The sequence below is a fragment of the Ovis aries genome, chromosome 20 (genome assembly GCF_016772045.2).
Source record: "Ovis aries strain OAR_USU_Benz2616 breed Rambouillet chromosome 20, ARS-UI_Ramb_v3.0, whole genome shotgun sequence".
Taxonomy (NCBI): domain Eukaryota; kingdom Metazoa; phylum Chordata; class Mammalia; order Artiodactyla; family Bovidae; genus Ovis; species Ovis aries.
In genome coordinates, this window is record NC_056073.1 from 2,738,250 (window position 1) to 2,750,881 (window position 12,632).

The 12,632-nt window shown below is 39.4% G+C and overlaps 1 protein-coding gene across 2 annotated transcripts in view; it reads right to left on the bottom strand.

Moving 5' to 3' along the window:
• Positions 1 to 3,140: 3,140 nt before the first annotated feature.
• Positions 3,141 to 12,632, bottom strand: part of PRIM2 (DNA primase subunit 2) — a 303,693-nt gene continuing 294,201 nt past the window's right edge. For both annotated transcript variants that reach the window (XM_027959198.3, XM_042236743.2), the window contains exons 13-14: positions 10,845 to 10,913; positions 3,141 to 3,763 (exon numbers count right to left, since the gene is read on the bottom strand). In XM_027959198.3, coding sequence (XP_027814999.2) covers positions 3,542 to 3,763; positions 10,845 to 10,913 — 291 coding nt within the window. In that variant the 3' untranslated portion in view covers positions 3,141 to 3,541. The remainder of the gene's footprint in view (positions 3,764 to 10,844; positions 10,914 to 12,632) is intronic.

The window sequence follows — 12,632 nt, forward strand, 5'->3', positions numbered from 1 at the left end:
TAAGTGATACCAGAATGTGAGTTAGGTACCCTTGTGAGAAACACTAACTCTGAGCCAACATCGTCTTCGGAAGCCCTCTCCTAGGCAGTGTCGTGCATTCCAGAGAGCCTAACAGTCAAACCTGTGCACTTGTTCAAAACACACAGCTCACACACAGTGATCCTGCCTGTACATAAAAGGGAGATGAGACACATCAGGCCCCCCATCCACCCCCGTCAGGCGGAAGCTGCGTCTCCCCTGCAGCAGGGCTCTGCCTGCCCATTTCCACAGCCCCTTCTCCAGCCTTCTCTCGCCCGCCCTCTGCCAAATGGATCTAACTAATTACCACAGTGGTTTGAGACTCTCAAATATCTTCCCTTCAAGCTGTAAAGATATCCTCAGACCGAGCCTCAAGTTCAGAACGGCTGTCAGCTCTCACTTTAATGGGCACTTAAATTTAATGTGAAGCTGATGCCTGTGGAAGACCTTGATTAAATCTGCAAATAGTAGACTCTAACTAAACCAGAATTTTAGAGTTGTTTCATTTCACCTTTCAAGCTTAAATCCCAGAAGTTTTCTTTTTTCTGTGCAAGGAACTGCAAGTTTGTTTGCGAATACCAAGTATCAGTCAGGCAGCAAAGTGTAACAAGCAGGACACTGCTGTCCTTTTAGAGAGAGAAATCCCTCAGCTTACAAGGCCATATGATTTAAAGATCCTACCTTTTCATTGCTCTGTTCTGCTCCCTCCCTTTCAAAATCTGTAACTGTTTACTTTCACGACTATAATATTATAAGCGACTACATATGAAAAGTTTACTTAAACCTTCCTAGTATTCTTTCATGCACATTGCAATCAAGAAATTTAGACTATCTGGATGGAGTGAGAAATAAAATGAAAGAAATGGACAGTATCTCCACAAACAACGTTGGTGCTCCCACCAGCTGCAAATTTCCAACCTGGGCTCGGCTTCTCCTGTCTCTTCTTTTGTCTCTGATCACTGTACAGCCGCTCCTCCTTGAAGAGGTAATAAAAGATGGATGTTAAAAGACTTGGAAGGCTCATGTTCTTCATTGGCTGCTGTTTCGAAAGGAGGTTGCTGGCTTTTTCTTTTGAGTTCTTCCTACATCATCTGATTCAAACAGGTCTTTCAAAGAAAACAAATCAAAACTGTCAAGACCTGTGAAGCATGAAAAATAAATTGCTTTTTCCAACTCCATAAAGCACCAGAAAGGCATTAAATTCTATCTTCTTATATAAACCTCTAACCCCATCCTCTAATCTACACGATTCACAAAATATTTATATATTCTTCTGTATAATACATGACAAGAGACCAAGCCTTTTTACAAAGAAGTGAAACTGGGAAAACAACTAATATTTAAGCAAGTGTTATTTTGGAGTTTGACTAGACACACAGAAAACAGTCAAACTCCTGAGGCTGCTGGGTAAGACAGTCCCTTCAGACAGGTGCTTGCTGTCGAGGGCTCCGTGCTGGGCGCTCAGGCTTCAGGATAGGAGAACACACAGCAAGAGAGAAAGCCTTGCAAATTGTGCCAGGTATGAAATGCCCTGTCCTGAGGCTCTCGCTGAGCTACAGCACGAGGCTGCAGCTCAATTTCCTTTCTTGTAATACAATAGAGAGCCGCCTTTCTGTGCTTGGCTTTCCATCAGTTTAGGGATGAAGTGGTTGGCAGTCATCGGATATCTGCTGAGAACTATACATGATACAAGGAATAGCAGATGGTTTCGGAAGGGAGAGATTTATAAAGGTAATTTGTAGTGGAATAACACTATTTTCTGAACTAGGTAAAAATAAGTCACAAAGACAAGCAAAGACTCAGATGTATCTCCTTTAGTTATCAGTTCAGTTCAGTTCAGTCGCTCAGTCATGTCCGTCTCTTGGTGACCCCATGGACTGCCTTCCCTGTCTGTCCATCACAAAATCCCGGAGCTTACTCAAACTCCTGTCCATCGAGTCAGTGATGCCATCCAACCGTCTCATCCTCTGTTGTCCCCTTCTCCTCCCACCTTCAGTCTTTCCCAGCATCAGGGTCTTTTCCAATGAGTCAGTTCTTCACATCAGGTGGCCAAGGTATTGGAGTTTCAGCTTCAACATCAGTCCTTCCAATGAGTATTCAGGACTGATTTCCTTTATATTTCACTAAATATTCCAAGAAATCTTTGCTCAGCAGCCTAAGATAAAAACCTGATCAGCTGACATTTTTAGGTTCTGATGCTCTGATGCTGTTTAGGACAGACAGTGCAATGTCTCATATGATTAAAGAGGATAAAGGACAAAAAGTGTGCATATATGTATGTGTGTAACTGACTCACTTTGCTGTACATGTGAAACTAACACAACACTGCAAATCAACTATACTACAATAATAATAATAGTAACTTTTAAAAAAGGGATAAAGGGCAAAGGCCCTCTTCCCCAGGAAAAGAGAATCATGTAGAATGGCATCCAAGGGAGTCGGTGAGTAAGGGTCACATTTCTCTATGAGTGTAAATGCTCTGGTGAGTGAGCAGCGCCCACAGGGAGGAAATACCTCAGATCAGGCCACCACCAGCAGGCACACGGTGCATCACCAAAGACAGGCAGGGAGCAGGGCACTAGTTCGGGGCACACCTATGACCTTTCATAACCAACTCTCCTGCTGGCACCGAAACAGGCATTACTAAATATATGAGTATAGTCACCACCAGAGTCAATGAATCTACCAAACCTACCTGGCAGTTCACTGCAACCACAGAAGCAGTGAGTTGTGGAAGCTGGAGGGTGGGATGAAGAAAGACCTCAGTCTTTACTTAGAACCTTCTCACCTTAGTGATGGCTGTCCCCCCAAGAGAGCGGAAGTGGCGGAAAAGGAATACTATGGTTTTATAAAATAAAACCCTTCTATTCCTTATAACAGTATGAGCACCTGTATACATTCTCTTAATTCCTGAGTCACAACTCACTTCAGTAGAGTTTGCTCCCATTCAAACGGGCAAAAATTCTCTTGCTAATGCAGAATAACTTCAAATGGTCAACTCAAGAGAAAAAGGAAGCAGAAAAAGTTTAAAATTTGGCAATATGTTGAATATTCCAGAATACCACATTAAAACCTGAGGCAAAGGCATAATATGAGTCTCACAATTATATGCAGACATACAATTATATACATTTTGATATTTATTGACAAAGATGGTCCAGAAAAGGTCTGGGCCAACATTACAGTGATAAGTGTTAAACTAAAAGCTGTTCTCAGTTGTATTGTTTCTAGGCAACAGTAACCAGTCCAGAAGGCTGTTTTCTCTCCTAAAAAAGGACTTAAGTCACATCATTCAAGTGTTATATTTCAAAAGAAATACTTCCTCTTCTCTTCTGACAAAGCAAAATACACTGGACGTCTTTGTTTTTACCTGCAAGCCTGCCTTCCTGAGAAGCATGCACATGTGGATGGATTAAGGAGGTAGGACAGAGGGAGAAAGTGACGAAAAAGAAAAAGGCAAAATCGTAAAGTTGGAGATAAAAGCCAGTGAAGAAGACGGGCTAACCAACTGCCCAGGAACCATTCATTGAAGCAACTCCTCCAGCTCCTCCAGATCCATGTCCAGAGCAGAGCTGAGCGAGTCCAAAGTGGAGGACGGATCCTTGCTTCTCTGGACACTCGGTTTGGGTTGGGGCGTTTCAGGTTGGACAGAATCCTTCTTGATGTCTTTACCTCCACTGAGGATCCGCTGGCTCTCAAAAAAGAACTGGTTTGGATGACTCAAAGAAAAGCCACAATCATCCACCTGCACAAGAAGCAGATGTGTGTTACAATAATACATGTATAACAAAAGTACAAATAAAGGGGGTGTGAAGAACCAACCTACTCAACACCTGGACACAGATTCTCCTTCAAAATCTCAACCACCACTCACACGATCTCACTCACAGGGAGCTCCAGCCACCCCCAACAGTAACGCGCTGTGAGCGGTACTTCCAGCCCAGACCCCTGCTTCCCCACCCACCTCCTACCTGACACCTCAGACGCTCAAAGGCACGTTAGAGCAAAATGCCTGGCATCTTGTCAGTCAATATTTGTTTAAAAAACAAGAAAAGAAAAGAGGAGGATCTTCCTGATGAGCTGAGTCTAGAAGGATGAGAGAGTGACAGCTGGGACGATGAGGGTGAGAGCCTACAAGCAGTGGGGCCCCAGGAGCAGGGGACAGAGGGCTGCCTGGAAAAGCAGGAGGTGCGGGCGGGCTGGTGTGCAAGGCACAGAAAGGGGCGACAGGACATGAGGCTGGAAGAGGCCACAGCCAGAGCGCAGAGACATCCGACAGCCGTGTCAGCAACCCAGGCCCAGCTGTGTAGGGTCAAAATTTTTAGGCGTCACTAACATTTCTTAAGAAGGGAAGTGATATGATTAATATGTGCAATCTTATGGTGGATTAAAAAGGATTAGCAGGGGGTTAAAGTTACCATTACAGTCCAAGATGAACCTTCTTAACAAGTAGACCAATAAACAGAAAGAAGATCTTTCCTGGTAAAACTTACTTGAGAATCCTAAGGTTCTCTGATTCTCTGTAGTTATTGTTGATACATGTTGGACCAATAATTTTATAATAATTCAGTGTATAGCAGATTGATAGTGTATACACTGACTTAAGAGTTATTACCCAGATCATCAAGAATAATTATCTGTTCCTTTCCTGCTTAGTTTCAAAATATTTACTGAATGTTTCATCTATAATTTTTATTAACAATGGAATCATTTTGTGAACTTCTTTATTATATTGTTTTTCACTCAATTCATTAAACACTGGGAGATTCAATATAAAGTTTGCATTTTACAAAGTGTTTCATGAAAATTAAGTTTATTTCCCAGCACATTTTCAACCAGTAGGCTTTGCTTTTATAAATAGAGAATTCTAGAGATTGGAAGGATGTAAGGAATCCTTTAAATTGAATCTCCTCCAAGTACAGACTAAGAAAGTAAGACCCAAATGGTTTAGACACAGTCATGGCACTAGTAACCAGTTGTGCCTGAATCAGAATTCAGGCCTTTAGGTCACTTGCTGCTGCTGGTGCTGCTGCTGCTAAGTTGCTTCAGTCATGTCCGACTCTGTGCGACCCCACAGACAGCAGCCCACCAGGCTCCCCCATCCCTGAGATTCTCCAGGCAAGAATGATGGAGTGGGTTGCCACTTCCTTCTCCAATGAGTGAAAGTGAAAAGTGAAAGTGAAGTCGCTCAGTCGTGTCTGACTCTGCAACGCTATGGACTGCAGCCTACCAGGCTCCTCCATCCATGGGATTTTCCAGGCAAGAGTACTGGAGTAGGGTGCCATACTCTGAAATCTGTTTTAAGGGGTTTTATGCAAGGTCAAACTTATAATCACAGCATTATAAATATTATTTTAGAGATAAACTTGTCTATAAGAATTATAAAAAGCATAGTTGGGTCACTTTATGCAAAAGGAAGCTAGTACCTTTTCTGATCATTAATTACATATTTTCCACACCTTGTTTCAAGTTGTTAAAATTATCAAAATATCTATCTCAGATATCTATGGAGTAAACTGAATGACTAGATTTCAATGTGGACAAAATGAAATGTGGTCATCTTTGTATTTTATACACCAGGCTTCTCTGGTGGCTCAGATGGTAAAGTATCTGCCTGCAATGTGAGAGACCCAGGTTCAAACCCTGGGTTGGGAAGATCCCCTGTAGAAGGAAATGGCAACCCACTCCAGTACCCTTGCCTGGAAAATGCCAAGGACAGAGGAGCCTGGTAGGCTATAGTCTATGGGGTCACAGAGAGTCGGACACAACTGACTGACTTCACTTTCACTTTTCACTTTATATTAAGCATCATTTCTTCTCCCCTGAAATGGGGGTAATAGTGATGTCACAGGGCTGCTACGAGGAAACCCAAGGAAATATGAGGATAAAAAGAAAGAGTTGTTGGGTCTATGAAATCTACATTAAATCCTTTGGAAAGATTCACGAAAGGCAAGTTAGTTAAAAATAAAACAACCTGAATTCTTGAAAAGATAGGGAGAAAGATCATACTGCTTTGTATTATCATTAAGTTCTTTTTCCATTTTAAAGAAACATAAACTGGAAATCAGTGGTGGTATATTATGTGTATGGTTTTTGAAAAAAAATGAAATAAAATTCCCATCCCTAAACTACACTTAAACAAAAGATTTTGCCTTTATATCAGAAAATCAGCAAATAAATGACATTCAAATGTTTTAAGTTTAAAATGTAATGTTCTGTTTGTGTTACTTGCTTAGCTGTGTCCAGCACTTTGAGACTCCATGGACTGTAGCCCGCCAGGCTCCTCTGCCCGTGGAATTCTTCAGGGAAGAACACTAGTGGGTAGCCATTTCCTTCTCGAGGGGATATTCCTGACCCAAGGATTGAACCCAGGTCACCTGCATGCAGGCAGATTCTTTACCATTTGAGCCACCAAGGAAGCCCAAAATGTAATGTTAGGTTACATTTGAAATGTAATCCGTTTTAATTAATATTTTTATTAACCAACTAAATAATGCCAAGGGTACTGAAATGAGGGCTGTAACCAAGGTTCTGTGTGATGTCATGTTTCCCAACTTTCTCTCTTAGGTCTACAATCGCCCTTTCTTAACTCATTTTGTTAAATAAGCTAATTTTACCAAACATCTATTAAGATGCCTGATAGCATGATGAACTTATGAAGAGTTTCCTTCTGTTTACTAGATTGTATTTCTTCTAAGATGGGGTATTTCTTTTGAAATTTTTCTTTCTTTCACTTTTATTTTTGGCTGAAGGAAGTTATCTTTCATCCTGTTCAGGTTCATAAAACTAGTTTTAGGGAGGAAGGGGAGAAGCATAAACCAAATAGAATGAAAATAGATTTTACTTTAAATCCAATTAGTAAAAAAAATAGAGTAAGAGATTTATCCACATCAAAATCTCCCACTTCACTTAATGTTTAAAAGTTAGCAGTTACTTCCTTTGTGTGGTGGTGGCACTCAGTCATGTCTGACTCTCTGCAGCCCCATAAACTATAGCCCTCCAGGCTCCTCTGTCTGTGGAATTCTCCAGGCAAGAATACTGAAGCAGGTTGCCATTTCCTACTGCAGGGAATCTTCCCAACCCAGGAATAGAACCTGTGCCTCCTGTGAAGCCCCATTATTATTCATTAAAAAACAAAAGGGGGTGAGATTCAGTTTGCTTCATTCTATATTTGGAAATACTAAGTGAGAATTTTCACAATTTTGTTTGCTGTGACTGTTTTTCTCCTTGCCTTTTTTCTTGTTTGGTTGCTATTGGTGATATTTTTCTTTGTGGTTAATAATTTTTTTTTTATTATTATGTGTTCTACTTTCTGTTAAGTATTAAGAGAGGGAAATCCTGTGGCACATCTTCACTCCGTCCTATGATCTCAGAAGTCCCAAAGCAAAGATCTAACAAACGATGAACAGAACAAAGTGGTGGGATGGAGACCTTTATAGGCTACATTATAAATTTTGAGTTTCATCTTAAGAGGGATGGGGAAGGCTTTTTAAATGTTTTTAAAAAGCACGTTACTGAAACGGTCAGATTTCTCTGTTTTACAAGTGACCAGGCAGCAGTGTGGAGGAGAAGGAACTGGGCAGATAAGTGTGCAGCTGCTGAGGAAGGAGTCAGGAAGCTGCTGCAGTGAGTGATACACACAAGAGACAGCGGTGGCTCCTGGCCCAGGGTTCTGACTGATCCCCAAAGTGATCTTGAGCGAGGATTAAAAAGCTTAAGTGTACTTGGTGTATCCTATTTAAGACTGTAGTAAAATGTGTAATAGATTTTAATAAGATTTGTGTAGAGATCTCTTACAGTGAAAAGGAATTATGCTAAGCTGTTTGGAAAATGAGTATCCAGAATGACTCAGTACCTAAAGAGACTTATTTCTAAAGAAACAATTTTCAGTTAAAATCCAGAGTTTAATCTACACAAAGGCCTAGTGTTTTCATTTACAAACGGAGTACGACAAAATTTTTTAAAAATCACTACAATATAAAATACTGCTCTTTAAAAATCTGAAGAAAACAGATTTCAAGCAGGCCCATCTTTGATATCTACTAAGTGAATCTCTCTCTAACATCTGCTTTGAATCAGCATGTTTGCACACGATGACCTTCACAGTAACAAAGGTTTCCTGTATCTGCTGTAGCAAATGTGGATTCTGAAGGAATGGAAGCAATACTGTTTTACCTATGGGATGTTTGGGTTTTAATCAAGAGGTTTTCAATGACAACTTATAATGAGGCAGCTGGTCTTGCCAAAAAAAGCCATATGGAACCATCACAGCACTGCTGTAAATGTTATCAGCTAACTGGTTCATTTTCAAAACTTTCATTAAAGTGAGTTTGATCACAGAGGGCTCAAAAAAAATAATCACAGGTTTTTTGGGGAGAGCAGGCAGAATGACAACATGACAATAAAAATAGATTTTGTTTTTAAATTAAATTAGAAAAAATAGTAAGTGAAGAGAGAGATTCACAACAAAAAATCTATAGGGAGACATTTAGTGAATATAAACAGCCTTTTTATCCCATTGATTTATATGTGGTTTAAAGTAGATTTTCTGTATGTGGGAGGATTTAGACATGTGTCTTTTTAGTCTCTTCATTAATCTGAGGCAAGTTTTAAACATTGGCAATAGTAGTAATACTCTTATAGGAATAATCAATAGAAGAGATGCTACAAAAGCAGATCTGAGAAACACTTCTTACTTTTTAGCAATGTCACAGACTCAGTGTTAAACATAATTTTCATATCTTCTTAAAAAAAGAGGTTACATAAGTTGACCTTAATTTGTCAAAGTTATAAGGCCTCTTAATTAAAAAGGTCCACAAATAATTAAGAATTAAATTAAATTAAAATTTTCAAGTTAAGCAAGCAAATGAAAGAATACAGTCTATAGGGGAAAGAGTTGTGCAAGGCTGATGCTGAAAATACCAAACATGTGGCTCATCTGTTGAGATTCCTATTTTAATAAAACTGACGACAATTTGTTGTTCACTACTATATTGACATTTAGTCCTTTCAACTTTGTAAAAATAAAATTTTTATGCTTTTAAATAAAAACACTATTTTCAACAGTTAGGTGTAATAGTAAGAGGACTGGACCCCCAGCCCAGGGCAGACCAGGATTCTGTCTCCAGAATTCTGTTTCCAGACCTCCCACGAATCAGCTGTGGTCCCTCAGGCAAGTCATGTTGAATTACTAGGCCTGCTTATTTTTTAAAGTAAACTGTGAAGGCTGGATTGTGAATCTAGACAGGAAAATACTAATGGCCTCCACAGTTGTTATTACAAACGCAGTTTCAGGTGCTCCAGAACAGCAGTCAGGATTGCTTCAAGAGCTCCTGGTGAGGGCTTTGACAGCCTGTTCAAATCCAAGCTTCACCCCTTAGGGCCTTAAGCCCTCAGACTCTCTAAGCTCTGACATGATGGGGATGCAGATCGGGCTTACTCTAGTCTGCAGTGTGAACCAAAGGACCAATGTGTCCAGAGCATTAAGTGCTGGGCCTGGCACACGTGAAGGGTTTTGTAGGTGTTGGCTGATATTATTCAATACTATTATTGTTTTCATTATTATCAGTGATGTTATAAGATATATTTGTCCTATAAAATTTAATGTAAGAAATTCTGCAATTATATAACCACAAAAGAAAAATGATTTCATGAAAACCAGAAAACATAAAACTGATTATAAAACTCAAAGTACAGTGTTAGCTGATGATGAATTCCATACATGTAGCATCTTTTTTGGCAGGATCATGGATCCTTCTGAAACCTGATAAACACTAGGCTCCAAAAATGTGCCGTATGTACTTAGAGAAAAAATGTTTCAAGGGTACATGGCCCAGGTCCATTCTTGGCTTTCTGTCCCATGTTAGAAAGCCATGATCAGGACCAGTGACTGCAAACAGGGGTCTGTGAGCTAAGTTGACCTGCAGACACGTTGTCAGCCTGCACACAGTCGCAAAACTTGTCAATGTTCACATCTCTAGCAGTGTGACTAATTCAGTGGTGTTCATCCCAGGCAATTTCACTTTTCTGGGTTATCTACCTAATCCCTGCAGACCTCTGAGTTTGTGACCTAAGCATTACACCTCTCAGAACCTACTAGCAGGCCTTTTGTACAGGAGTCTGGCAAGAAAACAACCAAACACATTTCCCTGACTCCCTTGCAGCTTGGGGGTCCACTGTATAACCTAGGGTCTGCCATGCAGATAAACATGAGACTAAGAAACAGACTAGAGTAGCACGAGGGAGCAGCCACAAGTAAAAGCATTCAATTTTCTACAAGGAAGATGGCAAAAGCCTTTGGTTCTTCTGGACAACAGCGGCCAGCATTCCAGACCTACTCTGAGGATTGGGTACCTAAGGCCTAAGGGTCCAGTCCAGCCCACTGTGGGCTCCTATAAATAAAGTTCTCCGGGGACAGACACAAGCCTGCTCCTTCCCACAGTGCCTAGGCTGCTTCTGCATGACAACAGCAGAGAGGAGCAGCTGTGACAAAGGGCACGTGGACCTGTCATGACCAGGCCCTGTACAGAAAATCTGCCAACCCTTGGTCTCATCCATAGAAGTGGAGTGGTGGATGGTAGCCATAGTAAAGTAAGATTTTCTCAGAATGTAGTTTTTCTTAGTTACACTATTGCTGGTTCTGCAGCATCCAAACTTAGTTCCCTGCTCCTACTATAAACTTTATAAGCAACCTCATGTTGTATAATAAATCTCTTTTCCCTGAAAACAGCTGGAGTGGTTTCTACTGCTGCAGCAAAAACTCCTAAATGAAACACTGAGTAACAGAAGACAAAGGATAAGGTTATAAAGTTTAAAATTTTACTTACATTATGTGTCATCTCAAAGAACTTCTGACAGGCTACCTGGTAATGTGTCCCTTTTACTAAATCCAAAATCTAAAAATGAAGGGAAAAAAGAGAAAGAAAAATTAGAAATTAATTTTCTTCTAAACCACTGTAGCTCCTGCTTGCTGACCTTTTCATAATCTTCATTCCAGACAGGAAATGCATTAAATCATGTGGCACGTTGTACCCTGCAGCCTGGGCACTGTGATAATTTTGACATTATACAGTAGCTGTTTAGGTCGGCATTAAACCACTGATGATAAGAGATAAGAAGTGATCTTTTTGACTTACTGACTGTGAATTTCAATAACTTTACCTTGACAACAAGATGAAAAGAAATCCCAGCATTATGATTTTGACAGTTATCAGAATATCATATTGCAACACATCTTCCAAAATTGTAAATAAAAATCTAGTAACTTAAATGGTTGGTGCATGAAGCAATCAAGTATACTATTTAGATTTTTATTTTCCACATTACCACTTTGTACAAAAATAGTATAAAATACAACTGTATGCCCATCAGGAAAATCTAATGTAAACCCTCTGGATGAGTATCTATAGAGAGGGAATGCTTTTGCCTTCAATCAGATTTGTCCTTTTTGAAATGAAGTTATTTCTAGTAAAGCTCAGCAAAACGTGAGAGTAAACAGTCTATTCTGAACACCTATTAGGAACATCATCCCATATTGTGTAAATACAATTTGCTTCCCAATTCCACTTCATGTAACTTCTTCAGAGCCATGTAAACTCCCATCCTTATCAGCAGAGTGCAATGCCAGCTGCAATTTGTAAATTTTCATCACTTCTCCTGACAAATAAAATATATATGTGGCCTGTTCATAAAACAGTACAATGCTGGAAGTAAGAAATAGCCTCGAATGAAGGAAAAAAATAATTCTGGAGAAATGTTAATTTCTATCCTTTTTCAAAAGCATGAACTTCTTATCAGAAAAAGAAACGTAAGTGAAGTCTCAAATTCTTGCTGTCTCCTTACTGAATATCGCTTACATCTTTTGACAGATACAAAAAAACTACAGCACAGAACAAGCAGCACATTCTACTGACAAGAGTGCACTTAAAAGAACGTTTTCTCTGACTGTCTTACAGGTTACATTTCTAAATTTCAGGTCACCTTTTACTAAATCCTACATGAAAGAACTATGTAAATGCCAACCAATCACAGCCCCCAGGATCCTGCCTGTCTACCCATGTGACCTGTCCACTTTTCTTGAATTATTAGAGCAAAATGAAAAACACATCAATTCAAAATGAATGACTGTAAATCTTTAAAATGAAGAAAGTCACAAAGTTTTTAAAGTAATTCAAACATTCTGAGCTCATATTCGCCAATGTTTTTACACATACATAAGTCAACTGTGCTGAGATGAACTTGCAGTTGAGAACTGGCAAACATCAGTGATACCAAAGTGTGAATGTCTGCGAATTATAATCTTGGAGAAGCAAGGACTTTAAATATAAACTTAAGTTTAAATGATGCCATAAATTACCTGGGAGAAAATAAATTCACAGAAACAGATAAAAACCTCAACTGTGTGGTATGGAATAAATCCCCTTTATGTAAAAACAAAACAATGAATCTAACATCCTATTCTATGTATATATGTTTCTTGTTTATATCTAATACATATATATATATATGATATATTTAAATATCTTGCAAAATAAATACATAACATTATATATAACAATCTAATCTATATGTTTGGGAAACATACTATAAAACAATACTTTTATAATATGTAAGAA